General features: G+C 37.3%; 1 protein-coding gene across 1 annotated transcript in view; it reads left to right on the top strand.

Moving 5' to 3' along the window:
• Positions 1-458: 458 nt before the first annotated feature.
• Positions 459-22,109, top strand: part of VAPA (VAMP associated protein A) — a 48,083-nt gene continuing 26,432 nt past the window's right edge. The window contains exons 1-2 of the mRNA XM_063076556.1: positions 459-781; positions 20,378-20,530. Of these exons, the coding sequence (XP_062932626.1) occupies positions 703-781; positions 20,378-20,530 (232 nt within the window). The 5' untranslated portion in view covers positions 459-702. The remainder of the gene's footprint in view (positions 782-20,377; positions 20,531-22,109) is intronic.

The raw sequence follows: 22,109 nt of genomic DNA on the forward strand, positions 1-22,109 counted from the left end.
GGGCCCCACCCCCGGCCTCCGGCGGACCTCGCCCGCTTCCCGCGCACAGGCAGCCGCGCCTGCGGCGTCGGGGAGCCCCGCGCCGGGCCACAGCGCACCCGCGTGCCGGGAGCGGTAGTCAGCGGGCGCTTCCGACCTCCCCTTTCTTCCGCCAAGTATTCCCACGTGGAAGATGGTGATGCGCTGCCACAGCAGATTCTCTGGCTTCGTACCCGGAGCTCGGCGCGACAAGGGATCGCGTCCCTCGCGCGCGGTGCGCGCCGCGGCGGTCCCACGGAGCCTCGCTCCACCCCTGTCCACGCCCGTTCCCTTGACAGTTCGGTGCCGCCCGGAGCCGCGGCGCGGCCGAGAGCGCGCAGGCGCAGCAGCTCCGCGCCGCGCCGGACGGCCTCGCGGGCGGGACGAGCGCGAGGGCTCCCGGCCGCCGGGGCGCGCACGTAGGCACGCAGAGGCCGTCACGTGGGGCGCCGAGGATCGCAGTGCGCGTGGCCGCGGCGGCTGGTGTGGGGTTGAGTCAGTTGTGAGACTCGGGGCTGCTGACCCAGCGGGCGGCCCACCGAACCGGCGACACAGCGGCAGGTGTCGAGGCTCGGGATCCGTGAGCCTGGCCCCGTCCTAGAGCTCGGCCGAGCCGGCGCCACCGCCATCCCCCTCCCCAGCCAGCAAGCCGCGGGCGCGCCCCCGCTCTGCGCTGTCTCTCCGATGGCGTCCGCCTCCGGGGCCATGGCGAAGCATGAGCAGATACTGGTCCTTGACCCGCCCACAGACCTCAAATTCAAAGGTAGGCAGGACGAGGACACCCCCTGAGGCGGGTGGGGCGACGGAGGGCCAGAGGGCGGGCGGGGGGTGCCGAGGGCGCGTCGCCCGCTCGGGTCGCAGGACCCCCTCCCCCACGGCCGGTACTTTGCATTTTCCGGCTGCTTCCTCGCCTGCTTCCCTCGGCGGCCTGCCCTCGCTCCGGCCCGCTCCCGCCCTCGCCCGCCCGCGCCTCGGTGCGCGCGCCGGTCCAGGCGAGGCGCGGGGGAGCCCGGCCCGCCGCCATCTTGCGGTCCCGCGGGGGCGCCTCCGGGTGTCCGGCCTGGCAGGCCCGCCCGCGCCGCCGGCCGCCCCTGCCCTCGTCCTTGGCCCCGCGACCGACGGCGTCCTCGGGGCGGGCGGGGACCCGAGAGCGTGCGCTCGGGTCCGCGGAGGGCGGGTGGTCTGGAGGTGGCGCAAGCCGCTTCCGTCGCCCGCGCCCGCTGTCAGCGCGGGGGAGGCGAGGGCGCGGCGGCCGCTGGACCCGGCTCGCTGGGAGAGCCACCCCTCGTCCGCTCGGGTGGAGCCGGCTCTCGGTTCTCGCGGAGGGCCTTGCTGCTCTCCTTTTCACCTAGTTTACAACTCGGCTTGTAATCAGGTGTGGGGCGCTGGGAGGCGCAGAAGCCCTCAAGCGTCTGGGTATGACTTACCCGGTTCTTTTGGCGGAGCCCCAAGCGCGTGCGGGCTGGAGGGCTCTGCGTCAGCCTGAGAATGGAGAGTTGTAGGTTAGTACTCGTACTAGTGGGTCTTCCTTTTCTTCTGTACGACGTTTCAGTTTGCCTTCCACGTACGGCCAACCTGACCTTTGCTCTTATTGCGCTCTTTCGTTTAGCTCTTTTGCTGAGGAATCTTCAGTATTTGTGACTTTTGCCTTTACGTTTGCGGTTTCCTAACAAACCCTGAGAAGGCTGATAAGGTGTCACCCAGCTCTTGAACTCTAATTTTGTAGCACTGACTGTGATAAATTATTTGTTTGACTTGGTGATCCTTGAAAAATCCATGGGCTCTTTGGTCCATTTGCTTTTCAATACTTTAGGGAAGAGAGTTAAACTGAACACGTTTTTGTTATTACTTTTCAAGGGATACTGGGAGTGAAGGTCTAAATAGGAAACAGGTTGCTTTCTATCTTTAGTAAAATATAAAGTAAATCCCCCTTTGGAAGTCATTATCTTGTATTTCAATTTCAGTAGCTATGATGAGAATACTTTTAGCAATTCCAGTGCTAAAAGGAAAAAAATGAATCTTTCATTGTTGTGTAAGGTTGAGTCCAAAAGAAAAACACCTGGATTGTTTTCCATAGGAAAAACTTTAGTTTTAGGAATTTAAAGACTATATTTAAATTCTGGCACTATGGGAGTAATATTGCATAACTCCTTTGCTTTGCAAGCTTTTTTGCTTTGTTAGGAAAGGATTTGATTTTAGGACAAGGCTAAGAAATATTTTGAGGTGCAGTGAATGCATTTTATTGCAGCAAGTTCATGTGTGTTGCATGATTTCACATAGTTTTTAGCTGGGGTAAAACCTTTGAGGAAGCGTGAAATTACCTATTCAAGTAGCTATTCAAGTAGCCATTATCTTCAGTCAAAGGAATTTAATGTAAACCTTTGTGATGTGTGGTGTTTTTTTTTTTTTTTGAGAGTAGTTTGCCTTTTGACATGCTGAATTTACAGAAAAAAATTTCCTCTTCTGGATAACCACGTGTGAATTGCCATAAAGGACTTAGAAGCCTTTAAAATCAGTTTTAGACCAGGAAATGTCCACAGAGTTCGAAGGTGCACAGTGACTTATCCATATATTTTACTTAGTTTGGGTATTGACAAATTATAACTGATTATAGAACAGGTTGTCCTTGTGTTAACAGTGAAAGTAATGAAGAAACCCAAGACTAGTGAGGGAGACAAAAGACCTAAACGAGGAGTCTTCACAAAGTTGATGGGAAGATTCATATTGTCATCCATTTTTCCATGAACTTTTTGAAGTACCCTAGTAGATGGCATAAAACAGAGGCATAAACGTATCTGAGGAAAGAAGCCCTTTCTCCCTTCCTTTAGGAAGCCTTCAAGGAATAGGCTTGTTTTCAGTAGCTGGGGAGGGTTGGGCAAAGGGAGTGATTGAGTAAACACTTATGTGAAAGAATACATGGCATACACTTATTTATAGGTCCACTAGTTTGTTGTGTGCTTCTGTTTAAAGGTGGGGATAATGGGGAGGATTGGGAGGGAGAAGGGGTAGGATAAAATAGGAGGTGACTTGGGCCGAGCCCGTGGCGCACTCGGTAGAGTGCTGCGCTGGGAGCGCGGCGTCGCTCCCGCCGCGGGTTCGGATCCTATATAGAAATGACCAGTGCGCTCACTGGCTGAGTGCCGGTCACGAAAAAAAAAAACGACAAAAAAAAAAAAAAATAGGAGGTGACTTTTGGCATTTGATTCTTTGCTGCACAATGTTAGTCAAAAGTAAATAGTTTGCTTTCACAATCTGAACCATTGTCCTTGGTGTTACACTACCGTGCTCTAACTGACTGAGCTAACTGGCCAGCCCCTGTAAATAGTTTGCCTTGATGGAAACCTCTTTGTGTATGTATTTAAATGCACAGCTTAACACTGAATGAGGAAACTTAATTAGAATCAACAGTCTACTTGTGCTTAGTTTGATTATATAAAAAATCATTAAGTGACTTGTTATAAGTAAGTTTTAAGTGAAGATAGTTTTGCAGAATTCTTTGTCATCGTCTAGTAAGTTTATTTTAAATATTTTGATTCTACTTTTGACTAAGAGGGTTTCTCCAGTAGTGCCTCATTTAATCATTCTGAAATCGAATGGTTTTTCTTTTATACGAATAACACAATCACCTTGAGATGGATTATCAGCACTTTGCACAGTACGTTTTCTATATATGTCAATGTTTTATTCAAAAAGTTTATAGTTTGTTTTTTACAGTTGTTAATACAGGTTGAGTATCCTTATCTGAAATGCTATGGACCAGAAATATTTCAGATTTTTTGGATTTTGGAATGTTTGCATTATACCTACTGATTGAGCATCTGTAATCTGAAAATTCAAAATCCAAATGTTTCAATGAGCACTTCCTTTGAGTGTCATGTTGGTGCTCAAAAAGTTTTGGATTTTGGAGCATTCTAGAATTTGAATTTTTGGATTAGGGATGCTCAGCCTGTACGTTAAAATGCTTTTATGATTATCTTTTGTTGCATTAGTAAAGAAAAAGTAATAGGTATCTTTTTTCTTCAAATTCTGTTGTTTAAATCCTGGCAATAATTTGACCTAGGAATCAGATTTGAAATTGGTATTTTATGTGAAAAACTGTTTCCTTTAGAGTTTATATAAGATTTCTTCCTTTGTATTATACAGCATTTTATTTTTTACTACTGTTAGCAATTTTGGAGGGAAGTTTGAAGAAGTTTCAGAAAATGCTAAAGTAAATTTTGAATATATCGTTCCTCTTAATGAAAAGCAAGAGAGGAAAGTAGACCAAAATTATTATGTTGAAGATGGACCATAAGAAAAACAAATCAATAAAATTAAGCTCTCTGAGGGACCAAGTTACCTCACTGTTCGCTAGCACATCTTTGAATAGCAGCACATCACTAAGAAGAAGCACAAGTGAGGATATAGAATATTCCTGCTTTTGCTGGATATTTAGCACATTTTTAGGTGTTTCCAGTCGTGCTTCTGCTATTTCACAGTCGCTACCTAGCCCTCCTAAAATGCAAATGTTGTCTCATTACTCCATTCCTTGGAAATTTTAAAGTAGCTCTCGATTGCCCACAGGGTAAATAAAAGTCTGATTTTTTTAATAGGCCATACAAGCTCTTGCATGATAGGCTGCCTCCTCTTGTAACACCTATTCATCTGCACACATCCATACTTTCTTCCTTGAGAAAGAACAACACTTCTCATAGCCAAGGTTCTTTCTTCCTCTGTTTTTGCTTGTTAAGATAGGATTCCTTATGACTCATTACTCAGACCATATTCCATCAGATGTTTTCCCTCTTATGTTTTTAACCACTGGCTTCTTTCTTTTAATATATAAATACACCAGAGTCCTTTATTTTAAGAACAAATAAGCAAACAAAATACTTCCTTGTCCCCAACTCCTTCTAATGTATGTCTCTCCAGTCTTTCATTTCCTTTGCATTCAGACTTCTTGGAAAAATAGTCTACCTTCACTGTCTCTCCAGTTCCCAACCTCTTATTCACTCCTTAATCCACTGTAGTCCTGTTTCCATCCTCACTACTTATTGATTGCCAGCTTTATTGATCACTTCCAATTTTTATCGCACTTGACCTGTCTTTGGCACTTGACATTGCTGACAGTTCCTCTTTAAAAACTCAACTCTTTTGGCTTCTATGATACCACTGTCTTCTAATTTTCTTCTTTGCTTCCTTTACTATCTCATTTGTGGCCTTTTTCTTAAATGCTGTTGTTTCTGAAATTCTGACAAGGTTTCATTTTTATCTCATTTTACTTGTTCAGTCTCATTATTTTGAGGTTTTCTTTCTCTTCCTTGCTGTCTACACCTATTAGTATACACCCAAATCTGTTTTTTAATTCAGACTTTACAGTCAGTCAAGGACACATACTCTAACAACTTATTGACTACTTGGATTTGAATGTTTCGCAGACGTTTCAAACTCAACATAACCCATACTGGTTTTTACTACCTAAATCTACTCTTTCCATATTTTTATTTTTTTAGTAACACCGTGATTACTTATACTAGATCACTGTGCACCTCTAATAATTAAAGTCTTTCTATCTGAGAGATAATCTCTTTACTGTTCCCTTTAGTGCATCTTTACTTCTAAATTCATTTATTTTTAAAATCCATTCAATTATGAACCTAATTGCTTAGTATAATTACATTAGATATGAGTGTCTGCTATATATTAGGTATGATGAGTAAGTTGGAGCTACAATTGTGAGTAAAACACAATCCTCATTTTCATGGGGCAGTTCTATGGGAGTGATAGTCACTAATCAAATAATCAGAAGAGTGAAATGTAGCTGTGAAGATGTATGTAGTGCTATGAGAATGTAAAGTAGGGGACTTTGATCTGGTCAGGGAAGACTGTCATAGTCAAACTAAAATTCGAACAATGAGTTGAAATATCTAGGTGAAGAAGAAGGAATGATGCATGTACAAAGATCCTGTGGCAGGAAGAAATATGAAACATAAGGCTGAAAAAGGTCAGAGTGATAGTAGTAGAAATAGCAAAGACGACTAGTGCTGGTTTAGTAGGTTGAGTTAAGCATTTTTTAATCTTAAGACACTGAGGTAAATTTAAGGGGGGTGGTAAAAGTAGAGGGAATGGAGTCACGTTACATTTGCATTAAAATAAATAATTTTGGTAGTAATGTAAAGTAAAATTAGAGGGGAGAAAGAGATGAATTAGATAGTTGCAGCAGTCCTGGCAATAGGTGATCGCTTGGACTGAGTTGTGGTATCAGAGATGATGAAATTTAGGAGGTCAGATCAGCAGGACTTAGTGGTCTATTAGATATGCACTAAGAATAATAGTGGTCTATTATATATGAGAAGGGGCCTTATTATGGTTATCTCTGAGATTTCTGCTTACATAACTGGAGGAATGGTGATGCTGTTCCCTGAGCTAAGAAACACTGGATGTCTGCTTGAGGACCAATTGTGTTTTATTTGGGGGTGTGTGAGAGAGGGGTAGGAGGAGGATCATGATCTCTTTAGGTATGGTAGATAGATTTAGGTCCTTTCAGGGTATTAACAAGGAAGTGCCAAGTAAGCATTTGGTTATATGGGTGTATTACTCAAGGAGAGGTCTAGGCTTTGTATAATTTCCTTACTTTGGGTAAGTGTCTTTTATTTTTTCTCTACCAGTTAGCAGGCTGGTCTTTTTTCTAGCGTTAGCTCTTTTCAGCCTGTCTTCCACATTGCTGCTAGAACTACCCTTTGAAAAAGGCAGATCTGATATTGTTCCCTTGGTTAAAGAACCCACAATATTTTCCTTTTGTACTTGAAAAAGTCCAAAATCCACTGCCTGCCTCTCCAGCCACAGTGCCTACCATTTCTCTTCTGCCCATAGCTTTGGCTATACAAAACCATTTTTCCAAACACTCCAAGCCTGTTGCAAGACTTTGCACATGCTCTGCTTGGAATATTGTCCTCCCTCATATCTGTCAGGCATTCTCCAAGAATCACTTCCTCTTGTGAAGTCTTTGATATTCTCCCAGTCCAAGTTGATCACTGTTTTCTTTGTGCTACTATTGAAGCTTGTGTTTTCCTATAATAATAGTACTTATACATTATATAGTATTTATGCTCACATATTTTTTTCCCCCAAACTCTACTGTGAACTACTTGAGGATATAGTTGTTTCTATTATCTTTGTATCCATAGTAACAAGATCTGGCATCATAGAATGATCATGCAGTAAACATTGGTTTGTTTAATAAGGCTCATATGATTTCTCCTGTTAATTTCCATTTTTTAGTCTTGGATCTCTTCTCAGTTGGGTTTTTCATTTGCCTTCGCATATAGTTGTTTTCAAAATTTTGAAGTTCCAGAAAAGGGGTGTTTTGTAAAGAGGAGAATAACTTTATAGGTAGATTGTTTTGTCCTTGTGCTTCCCCTTTTTCATTTGTAAAATGAGAGGTAGGACTAGATGATTTCTTGGGTGTTCTGACTGTAAAGGTTTATGACTGACTGTATGACAACTGAATATAGACAGAAAATACCGTTTTTCTATAAAGTGCAAAAATATATATAAAGAATTAGGAAAACTTGATTGATGTAAGTTCTTTGAAGTTTAGTATTTGTCGATTGTCAGTGTTGGTAATGTTGGTTTACTTTAAAAGTTACCTTTTTTTAAAAAACTTTTTTTGGGGGGGGGGGTGGCTGGCCAGTGCAGGAACAGAACCCTTGACCTTGGTATTATAAGGCCACATTCTAACCAACTGAGCTAAGTGGCCAATCCTAAAAAATAAATTTTATTGTAAGCAGATTAACATATCTGTCATCTCACATAGTTTCCCATTTTGTTTTGATTTGTTTTTGTGGCAGTAGCTGCTAAAGTCTGTTCATTTAGCAGGAATCCCAAATACAGCACAATTTCATTACCTGTAATCCTTATGTTGTACAGTAGACCTCTAGACTTGTTCATCTTCCATATCTGATACTTTGATCCTCTGACCTAAATATCCCCACCTCTTACCTTTTCAATTTCCTTTAAGATCTTCTTTAACTGTGTAGATTGGTCTGTGAAGAGAGCCTGTTATCGATTACCCTTTTATTTTCTCATTCCTGACCTCTCTCTTTCTTGTTGTCTTAGTATCTTACCTTGAATGACCATTTAGTGAAGTCTTATTTGCTTTTGAGAGATAAGAGTTAATACAGGGTAGATCTTGCTTTTTTTCAGCCATAAAAATGTTATTTTGGAGGAAAATTAAATGTAAGAAAGAACTACTATTTGCAAGTGCTAGTGTACTCTTTTTATCATAACTGAAATGTGACTCAAATTACTCAATAAAAAATCTTCAGCTTGTTGTGAAAACTTGTAAACATTCATAAAAACATATGAACTTCCATGTGCCTTAATAAGTTAAATCTAAATTTAATGATTAACATTTTGCCATACTTATTTATAAATTTTTCTTTGCCTCAGTCTTTTTAAAACATCCTGGATAGCATAACATTTTATCCCTAGATGCTTCAATTTGCATTTCTAACCAAAAAAAGGAAATTTTCTTTGTATAATCATGATATCATTATCACTTAATAACCAGCAGTAATTTTTTAATATCATCTATTATTTAGTCTATTGAAATTTCCCCAATTATACTCTTTCCTGGTTTTTAGTTGGTTTGTTCAATCTTTGCATTACATTTGGTTATCAAGTATTTAAGTCTTCTTAAACGGTGCCTACCCCTACCCCCCTTTTTTTTTTATCATCATGCCACTCACTTGTTGAAAAGACCATGTCAGTTGTCCAGTAGGATGTCCAATATTCTAGATAAGTCTGAAATGTATTTTCTGTAAATTTGGAGTTAAAGGTCTTGATTAGATTCATATTTCAGTATTTTGTGGTGAAGATACTTCCTAGATGGTATTGCGTCACATCAGGTGTAGATAATGTTTGGCTGTCCCACTTTTAATGGTATTAATTGATGACAGCATTATCCTTCCATTGAAAAGTTGCGCAAGTATGAGCCCGTTTATGGTGATATTGTATATGGAGAGAAAAGGTTGGAAAGAAAATAATGTTAGTACTCTTTAGCTCTACTTTAGGATTAGGGTGTCTTTTGTTTTTATATTTTTATTTTTTGTGTGCAGATTTCTACTATGAACATGTAGTAACTTTTAAGGGAAAAAAACCTTAAAATAATTTAGTTATTAAACTTGATAACTTTGGGAGATTAGGTCATAGGTTTCATTTGTCCCTCTTGTATGTATTACTTTTTCAAAAAAAATTAATAACGTAAGCCTTTTTACACAGCCTGTAGTCTTTTTTTAATAAGGAAAGGTATATAAAGATAAATAGAAAACAAGTCTAATGTTCATAACCATCCAACAACCGATTACAAACCGAGGTTTAGCTGAAAGTGAATTTAATTTATAACTACCCTGTAACAGTTAAAATATGTTAAGTTCCATTGACACATCAGTTGGTGGTCCCTTGTGAGAAGTGTGGTAGATTTGTTTGAGGGTATTTATTTCTCAGAGAATGGCCCTTGCCCATGGACTGTATAAAAGAGGCAGGTAGCTCTAAGCACCATGTAAGTTTACAGGATTTCACTTCCTCCGCACAGTGCTGATTGGTTCAGTGGGCCACTGGTCTAGATTATTTTTATAAAGTGTAATATATTCACAGAATCATAAAGTTGAACATGTTATTGGAATTTATGAAGTCCAGTCTTGTTTAAGCAAGGAATTTTTTTATTATGAAAAACAAAATCACATTTAAGAGTTTATTAAAAAAAAATGAGCAATCTCAGTGGCAAAGGAAATGAAGTATAGCTGGCTTCACAGGAAGAGTCTGTTATAATCTAGTCCCAAGGCCAGCCAATACATACGCTGGTGACTCAGTTAAAATTTTGATGCCTTGCCTTTCAACACAACTATAGCTAGATAGTGATAGGCTTTAGACCTTTAAAGTCATGTAGACTTGGAGACAGACAATGGCTGATTTGGGCCTGTGCGAGCAGAAGCAACTCACTGAGAGAGAAGAGGCACAGAAAAGTAGGAAAAGAGATCTTGTAGTCCCAGGAATTAGTTTCTCTTGAATGCAGCCTCTTCCTGTAGGGCCAGCTGTACCTCCTGTGCCATTGAAATTGCTTATATCTTTATAATCAACTCTTAAGTATGATTCTGTTCTTTATAATAACAATTTTGTTGCTTAAATAAGATTGAACTCTCATAATTTCTGAAAATACATTTACCTTTATGATTCTTTAACCTATTATTTTAGTTTATGAAAACAGTCTAGACCAGTGTCTTAAATTTTTATAAAAGAAACATCCACACAGACATCATTTTTGATGACCTGTGTGTCATTAATGTACCATAGCCTGCTTAGCTGCTTTTCTCTGGCATTTGAGATATTTTCTATAACTAGAGTTATCAAGATGAATGTTTGATACTGTTTTCAAAATTTAGGTTTAAAGGATTGAGAAGTTTTGTTATGTGTATTTCAGCCTTTTGAGGGCATGATTAGATTGAATTACCATTTTTAAAAAGATTTTAATTAAATAGAATTGTTAATGCGAGGGCTTTAAAAATTTTAGTTTGTGATATAATTTGACATGTTTCTTATGGGCCTCCGTTTTGACAGCCCTTTATTTTGTAGCTGTATGTTTTATATATGTGCATATATATATATGTGTACATGAATATATATATAAAATTTTATTTTGGCACTTGGATAATCTGACATGAAGTTGTTGCTGTGATTTAAAGGTGTATGGTGCCTTTAAATCATAAAGTGTTTCCTGTTTGTTTTCCCTGTGAAAAAATTTTACTTACTCTTTTATAAAATCTGTAGTGGAAGAAGAATCTCTTGCTCTTGTGTTTTCTAAGCACTGTTCCTACTGCCAAAAACCTCAATAACAGCTTTTCAGTTTTTTCTTCCAGGACTTTACAAATAAAAGATTTTATGAGCAAATTAAAGCTAATATGTGTACACATTTCAAAGTTCCTTCTGATTATAAGATCAGTGTTTAATGTAGAAAGTTAAAGTATAGACAGATTAAAGCAAGTAAAAATTACTGTCTTACCACTTAGAATTAACCACTTAATATTTTGATACTTTTCCTTTTATGTTTGCTGTGCATGTTTATATCTTGTATATTTTTAGTTAAGATTATTGTGATCATTTTCTCATGTTATAAATATATTTTTCCTCTAACAAGAGCTTTAGATCTATAAATGGTATGAAAAACATTTATTTCAAAGTTCTCCCCAAATGTCCATTCTCTTTCCTCACATCCTACCTATCTAGATTTTAAAAATTAAGCTGTAGATATCGATCAGCTATTTTATTTTAATAAAGATGTTCAGTTAAGTAGCCTGCACAGATCTTGAACACAAACATTGTTCTTTTTCGAATATTTTTTATGTATATGTACATCTTTTTTTTTAAAGGAGGTTAGAGTGGAAGGATGTATAATTTACATAAAAATGTTGCAAATCAAAATGCCCTCCTTCCTTGTAAAGACAATTTATTGTTTGTTTTCTCCCCCTTGTTTTCAAGATGTGTCAGAAGAATTGTTTAGGTCAGAGGGAGCAGTCTGTGCCTCAAAATGCCTTAAGATAGTTTCATACAAAATGTCAGTAAAACTGATGGGTTAGGATTGAATTGTTACCTCCCATCTTTACCACAGGGTAGAAAACATTCTTTAGCTAAAGTAGTAAGTAAAGTTGATCATAATGTCACATAATTTTAGAGCTGAGAGGAGATCATTTTGCCTACTATTTCTAAAACAAAGGAGGTTGGACTGGGCTAGAGAGGTTAAGTGATTTGACCAAGGTCAGTCACCTAGTTGATGTTATATTATGCTTTTTTAAAAACGTCATAGTACAACATCAGTAACTTTCAAAAGACTTTGAAAAGAATGAAGAGAATCGTTTTGACTTTTGAATTAGGTACTTTTCTAAGTGAAGGTGAATGAGTATTTACATGCCCAGAACAGTATCACAGTATGTGAAAGCGGTACAAAAGAAATAAGACTTGGTCCCTGCGTTGTAAATTCTAACTATTGGTAACTTCTCCAGAGTGGGAAAATTCCTTTTTTTTTTCTTTTTCAAGTGACTACCCACTGCTGTATTAAGTGGAATTTGGAGATATTCATGATACATTCTGAAACTGTTGATTATATAATGTGGAAAAACAGACAGTAAAGCAGTTTAAGTAATTAAAACTTTTAAGTATTAGAGGCTTAAGTACAATAGCAAGTTCTTGCTTTTACATTAATCTCAAGATCCATACTTCTGTAATTATGTTAATGAAACCTTATAAAGAGATTTTGTTAGTACTTTAATAATTAAATCTTTTTTGAATAGAACTAAAACTCACTTTCTTTTCCAAAAAGTTGTCCTCTTTATTTGTACAGTCATATTTGTGTAGTAATATTTATTCAGTGCCTACTATGCCAGGCATTGTTCTAGCTGTTGGGGATACAGCAGCAAACAAAAACAAAGACTCATTCTTCATGGAGCTTAAATCAGGTATTGTAATGTGTTTGAAAAAAACATATAGAAAAGGTAAATAAGGTGATTTTATTTTTTAAATTTGTAATGAAAATGTTTGAGGGCTTTTTTGGATGTGGAATGTATAAAGTGTTTCCTTAGTGTTTGATACTTATCAGCATTGACCTATGGGACCAAGGGAAATAAAAGATCCATTTAAAAATCTTTTTAATCTATTACTATTTTTACTTCACTTTCATGCTTTAATGCTGCAGAATTCTTTTTTTTTTTTTTTCTTTTTTTTTTTTAAATATTACTACTGCCGTTTTTTTTTTTTTTTTTTTTTCATTTATTTATTTTTTTCGTGACCGGCACTCAGCCAGTGAGTGCACCGGTCAGTCTTATATAGGATCCGAACCCGCGGCGGGAGCGTCGCCGCGCTCCCAGCGCAGCACTCTACCAAGTGCGCCACGGGCTCGGCCCTAATGCTGCAGAATTCTAATTGGAATGCTTATGAATTAGAAAATAAGTATAGCTAGGTGCTGTGGATTTAATGTCCCCCCTCTGCCCCAAACTCAGTGGAGCTTGAATTGTGTCTCCCAAGTTTTATGTATTAGAAACTTGGCCCCCACTGTGACTGTTGGGAGGTGGGAAATCCTATTACAGTAATTAAAAGGTGGGGCCTTGAAGAGGTAGTAGGACAATTAATAATGGTGGTCAGGGGCGTGGTTCTGAGGGCTTTAAAAGGAGAGCATGCAAGAGTCTCTCTCTCTCTGTTCATGGCATTTTCTGCCGTGTGAGACCCTTGTGTTGCTGTAAAGCCACCACCAAAGAAGATGCTCACCAGGTGTGTTCCCTGGACTTCGGACTTACCAGCCTCCAAAACTGTAAGCAATAAATTTCATTTTATTTATAAATCACCCAGTTTCAGGTATTTATCAGTAATAGACATGGACTAATACACTAGGTAATACATATAGAATTTATGAGAGTTTAGGTCCTGGAGTCAGACCTGGTTTGACCTTTATTTCCATTGTTTTGTAGTTGTATGTCCTTGGACTAGTGTTTAAATTCTCTGAGTCTGAGCTGAATCTTCTGCAAAAAGGAGATGATAAATAATGAAAGTATATACTTCGCAGACTTGTTATGAGGGTTAAATGACATAGGGCATGCAAAATTATTAATAGATAATGAGTGCCAAATAAATGCTAGCTATTGTAAAAACTTTTGTCTATTACTACTGTTTCCATTGCTACTACTGTTGTGGAAATTATTACTAGATATTCTGTGTACTGTATATGTTTCGTGTATGCCTGATTATGTTAACATAACATGACTGGACAAATATACAGCAACATATACAGCAACATAACCCTTATGTAACCAGAAACTGTTTAATCAGTGATACAGCTTAGTTAGTTTGCTAAAACCTGTGGAAATATTGAAGTAGTCAACATCTGCATTGTTACAGCTACATTATTTGTGTATTTGAGCAGAGCATCCACCCTTCCTCATTAGGATTTTTATCTTTTTTATTTCAATAAAGAGAGGAAGGAGCAAAAATGTAATGGTTGGAATAAATGATTTATGAAAACCTAGAGTCTAGCATTTGAAACAAAACGTATACTTCTGACTTTTTGGTTGTTGTTGCAGGTTGATTAGAAAGAATACATGTGACCTTTCAACAATACTTCTAGTGTATATTCACTCAACAAGTGTATATTGAGCAGCTGCTATAACTTAAAGCCTGTGTTAAATTACTATAGTTTATTCAGGGATGAACTGAATGTTTTTTCTCAAGGAGCTTTTATAGTCTAGTTATGTGAGATAAAACATGTGCATAAATAATAAAAGAAAGTGAGAAGTGCTATGAGATAGGTATAGACTACGTTCCATGTAAATTGTATGGTCAGCAGTGTTTTCTCCTCAAAGATTTATCTTGTGGTTCTTTGCACTTACTGATATTAATTATCCAGAGGTCACTAACTTAGTCTGTACGTCATAGCCAAGAAATTGGAAGGGACTGAAAATTCAGCCTGTCACAATTTTATTATGGGTGTTGGTAGAAGACACGAGACTCCTGGGTTATTATTTTTGGCATTGCAAGCAGCATGAGCTTTATATTTGTGTTGGTTTTCCTTGCTCCCCTGAAGTTCTCCTGGGATGACATGGATTCAGGTGGATGCTACCCACATAGTAGGTTTGCATCATAACTGAGAAGCCCTGAGCTTAGTGAACCTGAATCTTTCATAGTGGGCTGCACAGAAACCTACCTGACCTTTGTTCCGGAAGACCCTATCTTTATTATATTGGATAGTAAACAAACTTGCCTCTCTCCTCGGGAGGGAGACATTGTCTTCAACAACTGTTCGCTATTTAATACATCCTTGAAAGATGCACAGAAATGCCCCATGGAGAATTGTCTCCCAGAGTGGCCTCTGAGTCGTTTGCTTCAGTGGGTGTCACTGGGTTCATGAATTAATGTTCATGTACATTGCCTGTTTATTCTTAAGTTGTATCTTAGAGGCCTTTTCTATTTCTGAAATGTACCATGTTCTATACTACTACTTATCCTGAATTAAGATTTGAATCTCTTTACTGTAAACATATATTGAACTCAAGTTAATGATATGCATACTGAGGTGTTTAGGAGTGAATACAGATGTCTCCAACCTACTTTGGAATGCATCAAAAATTAAGTGGATGGGGGGGGGAAAGAAGATATAACAACCACAATTATTTGAAGTTGATACGACAAGCAAACAGAAAGGACACTGTTGGGGGGGAGGGGGGGAGGGAGAAGGGAGGGAGGTTTTGGTGACGGGGAGCAATAATCAGCCACAATGTATATCGACAAAATAAAAATTAAAAAAAAAAAAAATAAAAAAAATAAAAAAAATTAAGTGGATGGATGGATAGGCAAACAGGGTTGGGTAGATAGCTATGTCTCGAAGTAAATACAGCAAAATGTTGATTGTAGAATCTGAGTGATGAGCATATGAGTGTTCACTGTATAATTTCAACTTGATTATCTTTGCAAATGAACTCAGCTTGGCATTTCAAGAAAAGTTTGTTATCAGTAATTCATATGAAAATGTGAATGGATGATAACCACTTTAAAAAACTTATTTAGTCAGAGTGGTTTTTTTTCTTTTTTTTTTTTTTAGCTAAAAGGTGGGCTTTATTTTAAGATTGGGGTCTTGGAAAATAAAGGTCCCACTATTTAAAAGGAAGTCATGATTCTGAATGCTGGAATTTTAGGTATATGGACTGAATATAAAGGACATTTCATGCTGGAAAAATATTTTTAGGCAAAGAAGGCAGGCCAGTCCCACTTGGCATTGCTTTTTGGGTGAGCTGTCCTAAAATTTTCCTGCATTTTTGAAATCTCACTCAGAGGCCACATTTGTATATGTTGCATTCTGTTTGTAAGAATTTGGGTCTGGGAGTATGATTTTGGCTTAATGGCAATAACAGTTGTGCAGGAGTTAGGACAGAATACTTAGCAGCAGTTAATGTTGTGGCTACTAAGGAAGGACAGCCCACATAATTAAAAGGTAGAGTTATTTCAGTTGTAGATTTTTTTTTTCGGTACAAGAAGACATGTAAATGTAACCTGTTTTGTGTGTAATTTTCTTGTCAGAATATTATTATGCTATAAACAGTGACATTTCATCTTTAGCATAGGAGTTGTGTATCAAACGTACTCGTGATTGGTGACTAGTATAATTTACTGTTAAGTGATCTTAAAATGGATTCTTTCAATAACTGTTTCCTAAATGGTAAACTGAGCATTTATATTGGGCAAATGACAGGATTTTTTCCTCATTCATAGGGATTAAATTTTAGAAATCCTCCAAACGTGAATCTTTGTTTCCTACATAAATTGCTTCAAATGTTTATTTTCTCATCAAAACTACTCTTCATTGTTTTTCAGTTTTTTTAGGTTACATCAAGGATCAGCTTTTCTAAAAAAAAAAAAGACTTTTATTGTTTTACATAAAGGAGAAATGTGTATAGTTCAAAGAAGTATCAAAAAGTAAATACCCATGTAATCGTTCAGGGTGAGAAGTAGAACTTGGGCAGCATTCAAGAAAGCCTTCCTTCTACCCTTTCCCACTCATTGCCTCCTGCTGCTGCTACCACCCTTTGCTTTTTTTTTTTAATGGTTTAACCACCCAAGCATTGCAAAGGATGCATTTTCAATTAGTAAAGCAGGAGATTATTGGTATAATGCAGTGATTCTTAGGCCTATTTGACCCCATATCGCACTCCCCTTTGTTTTGGCTGCTGACTGGTTCTCATTTTTATATTTTGTATTTTGTTATGCCCCCTTTACTATCCTGAAATGAAATTCATATATAAAATTACCTACCAACCTGCATAATTGAAACATTTTTAATAAAATGTTCTAATTATAACATAAGGGAGATATAAAAAGGAAGTCGTTTTATAAGGAAATATGCATTTCAGTGTATAGATGTTTGGGCATGAGTACACTAGAAGACATAATGAAGTAGTCAGATGCTTGTACCTTATAATGAGTAAGTTTGGATTTAAGAGAAGTAAGATGTTATCTGAATAGTGCTGACAGTTTTTCTGTAACATTTTGATGTAAGGGAAAAAATAAGAATATTTGTGCATATATGTAGAACTATGTGAGTGTGTCACCTGCAAATGTCTGCTGACTAATACAGATGTGTTGTATTGGTGATTCAAGTATCATGAGTGGCATTGCTGTTGGTAGAGTAGTTTTCTATCATGGTGAACTCACCTTTTAAAGTTTTGAAGAAAAGAAAATTCTGTTTTACACAATAGATGGATTTCTGAAAAATAGATTATTCACCAATATGAGTTTCCAGAGGAGTATTTGAAAATTTGGTGGGATAGCAGCATCATACTTCATTGTGTGAGTCTGCTCTGGCATTGCAGTATTTCTACCATCCTGTTCCCCTCTTCTCCCCTAGAGTAGTACCACCCAATCATAATGCCAGACAAAAATATTTTGTAAGGGACAGTATCATCCAAAGGATTATATTTGTAGGACTTTCAGTAGGTTACATAATTTCTCTTTTCTGAGGATCTGTGAAGGTAGATTTCATCAGGTCTTTTTAAACAGCAGCTTCAGGGGTATGTTATACACCCACCCACTCCTTCCCCCCAAACCTCCATTACCTCACAAAATTCAGTGTAAATTTTTTTTTATTTTATAATTTTTTAAAAAAGTCTCCAGCACCCTGTATTCTCATGTGGTCTCCCATCCAATTACTAACAAGGCCTGACCCTGCTTAGCTTCTGGGATTACGCAGGATCTGCCATGTTCAGGGTGGTATGGCTGTAGTAGACTCAATATAAAATTTTTGTGAATATTTGCCTATATGTATTTTTCTGGGGTAGGATATGGCTTTCATCAGACTCTCTCAAATTGTTCTGTGACTCATAAAAATGGACCAGATGTTTCTTCCGAAGTCCTTTTTTAGCTGTGAAGTCTGGTTATTCTTATGCTGATGGTCATCAGTACTTGCTCATTTTCCGTTTTAATCAGGAAAATGGGCTCAGATTCTGAACTGTCTGCTGCGAGCAACCCTCATTGGGAGGCTTGGTTACAGGGACACAATGGAGCAGAAAAATCTCAAATTCATTTGTTAGGTGGGTTTATTATAGGCAATTTTATATTTTATTCATAAGGTTAACATGTTCAGTTTAAGAATTTTGTTTTGAATTGGTGGGCTTTTTTTCTTTTGACATATTATTTTCGTCTTTAGATAGTTTGCATTTTTATGTTTAGAAAGACCACAATCTGTTATTGAAGATTTATAATCCCTGCTGGGCAATGTCATAAAATTTAAGTATTATTTCACAATTCATACAACTCTTGTGGAGTTTGTTGATGAAAATTGACACATGGTCCTTTTTAAAATGTTTCTGAAACATCAGTTATTTTACCTTATTTCGGATAATTGGTACTTTCTTTTAAAACTGGGGAAAATTTAAAAAGTTAAATCAATTAAAAATATTGGAAAAATCTTACATAATTATGAAAATACAGGATTGTTCAAAGTTAAAATTTTGTGAATTGTTTTGTTACTAAAATTGGATTTTTATTTTAATTCATGCTTTCTGCTAGTGTTAAGGTCTTAGTCAAAATAGTCTTATAAAAATGTACATTCTCAGTTATTTATAGTAATTTATGGGCTTTGAGAATGTTGTGGAATGGAATTTCCTATTTCTGTCAATTTAAACGCCTCTCCAACCAACTGTTTTGTGGGTTCATGCAGTAAAATGGGCAGATTGGAGTTTTTCTCCTTTACTCATGCCAATTGTATGATGGAGTTGTTAATCATCTGTTTGTTGAAAAATGTAAGCAATTCGGATTGAAGAAACAGCAAAGGATGTAAAATATTCTACAAATTGAAAGATTAGATTGACCATATAATTAAGCAAGCAGTTTAAAAGATTGTACTATATATATAGTATATACTTTTTTTCAAAAAACACGCATGCCTATTGCTTTAAATGGTTATTTTATATTAAAATGCTTTCTTTTCTATAACTAGTTATCTGCCTTTATATGTTTTTTTCCGATTTTCTCTCATTTCTGTTTCCTCTCCATCCTAGTTCCAAATCTTTATTTCTAAGAAAATATTTTACAACTCACAAACTGTAAGCCTAGGAGAAAGCCATTTTACTTCTTTAGGACTTGAAATAAGTACCCTTTAGTGACTTTGCCTTTGTGAAGTCAATTTCTTTTTCTCCTGCGTTAGGGAGATGTTTGTTTTCATCTCCTGCACTCTTCCTAATACCTCTTTTCATTTGACTGTATTTTTTTTTCCCCTTCAAGCTTTTGTCTTAGATAATTTTCCAATATTTAAAAAAATGGGAAACTTTATCTGACACAGTTGTTGATTGGAGAATTTTCTTACACTGGGCATTCACAATATGAATATTTCAAAGTTTTAAAAGATGGTCTTATTCTTGTTTGAGATTTAAATAAACAAAACATAGCCTTTATAATATTTGTTTTTGATTTCAGCCTTCTAGATTTTTAAAAATATAACTTAAAATTGACTGTTTTGAAAATCATTTAAAATTGGTTTTGGAATATGTAGAAGTATGTGGTTATTGGTTCACATTGGGACATGTTTTTAAGTTTATCTTCTGCCTCAAAATTAATGTGTTCATTTTATTGTTTAAATTAATCTGCATAATCTGTCTTTGGGCTTTTCTTCAGCCAAGTGCAAAATGGCTATAATCTTTTTTTTCCCTCCTGCTTTTTTGTACTGATTTAATTCATGCAGGACTGGATCAGCTTTTTGGGTTCATTATTCTGCAATTTTATGGTGTTTGGATGCAGAACCAAAGGTTAAAAACATTTTATCTAGGGCATATGATACAACACATAATAAACACTTAACACTTTATGTGAATAAATGAATGAATGAATGGAATGAATGGATCTGTCAGTCGTATCTAACTGAGGTGAAGCAATAGTCATGTTGTCATCAGGTGTGGTGTCGTCAGATGAAGAGGTTTTTGTAGTTGGCTAGTAAAATGAACTTGAAAATTGGCACTGGTTTGCAGACCACTGGAAAATCCTGGTATTTTTAGTAATGTGAAAGTACAATTGTAGACTTATTTCATTGAAACTTTCCAAAGACAGTTTTTGTTAGCAGTAGTATATGTTTACTGTGGAAATTTTGTGAATATGGTGAAGAATTAAGAAGAAAATACAACTCATTTGTACATCTGCCACCTGTAGAATGACATTGTTATTCATTTGGTATATTTATGCATACAGAAGTCAACACAAATAAAATTGAGGTTATGTATGTTCAGTTTTAAATTCTGTCTGCTTTTTTGTTGTTGTGAATCCAGTTACATTTTTTTCTCTTTAATCGTTAACCTTTTAGGTCCCTTCACAGATGTAGTCACTACAAATCTTAAATTGCGAAATCCATCAGATAGAAAAGTATGTTTCAAAGTGAAGACTACAGCACCTCGCCGGTACTGTGTGAGGCCCAACAGTGGAATTATCGACCCAGGGTCGACTGTGACTGTTTCAGGTAGCAAATCATGTCTCGAATTTATGCACTTTTGAAATTTGACATTTTATGATTATGTTTAATTTGGTTTATTTAGTAGGGTTTCATCTGGAGTGGGGGGGAATAGTTCTTATATTATTCTGGCTTTGCCTTTAAAGGTGTCCCTCTGTTATCTTACCATATTCAAACTGTTGCATAAAATTTCTCACCCTTATCTTGTGGGGGCTGTGGTCAATTTATAAGTAATTATTATCCATTTAAAACTTTATATCTAGTCTTTATTTCTGTAGCTCACCACTGTAAGCTCTGCCCTTATTATTTTATCTTTGAAAAATTATGCCAGTTTTGTGACATCATTCTCATTCAGATCTGTAGCATATTACATATTGCTTGCAGCTATAGAAGTGTTCTAATTCTTTAGCTTAAAAACATATAATGCCTTTTTTTTGCCTATTGCATCAATATAGATGAGTTTCATTGTAAAATCTGTGTCTTGTACTTGAAAACGTTATTTTTTGGCAGCTGGCCAGTACAGAGGGAAAACTATTTTTATCACTCCTTTTAGTGTTTACTTGTAGTTGAAGAAGTATGCCACATATGGATTACTTACTCCTGCTGTGGAGTCTATGCCATAGTTAATGCCATCTATAGATTGTTCCTTTCTTTCCTTAGACAGTCCCTCCAACTTCCCAAGACAGGACTTTCTAACTATACCATATCATCTGACATAGCTGAGAAATGGGAAGGAAGTATTTGAACCTTATATGGTTCCGTGAATCTCACTTATGGGGAACCTCTCAGACCTCATGCAGAGACCATTTCTTTACAGCAGTCAGTTGTTCTCAACTCCCACTGTGTGTTGTAATAATATGGGGAGCAGGAACCCACATGTATTCATCTCTCTAAGGTCAGAATCTCTGGGGCATGGCCTAGAAATGTGCACATTTAAAAAAAAAAAAAAGTCTGGGTGATCCTAAGTATTCTGAAGGTACTATAATAATTCTGTATCAGTTTTTTGGTTTTTAAGCCCACAACAGATTAAAAATAGCAAATTATACAAAGTGAGTGGGCACCTAGAGCAAGTCAATCGAGAGTGTTTAGAAGGGGAATCTGATGGCAAAGGCAAAAAAAGGACAGACCATAGGCAGAGTTCTTGGCGACACTAGATCTTCCCTCAGTTTGTATAGCCAAAAACTCAAGAGCTAGGAAGCTCTATAAAGATGTTTTCAGTGAGTCTTTTTGTAAGGTTGTGTAAGAGGAATGCTTTCATGTTTGTTTGCTTTGTCCAAGTCATTAATTCCTGGGAAAGATCAATGGGAAATAAGAAGATGAAGGAAAGCATACATTCTGGACTTTGCTCTCTGTATCTTGGAAGAAGACATAATTATTTCAGTCCACTTGGCTAAAAATAGGTTTTTGGTACAAACAGTTATATCCCTAGGAATCCATAAAACTATTCAGACTGACTTTCTCTGAGGTCTCAGGTTACTGAAGTTTTACTGTATTATTATTTCTTAAGAAAAATTATACTTTTCGAAGCATTTTCTCCTGCTTAAATCCCTTATATTTGAGCATCTGACTAATCAAAAATGCCAGACTA

The sequence above is a fragment of the Cynocephalus volans genome, chromosome 13, assembly GCF_027409185.1.
Source record: "Cynocephalus volans isolate mCynVol1 chromosome 13, mCynVol1.pri, whole genome shotgun sequence".
Classification (NCBI taxonomy): domain Eukaryota; kingdom Metazoa; phylum Chordata; class Mammalia; order Dermoptera; family Cynocephalidae; genus Cynocephalus; species Cynocephalus volans.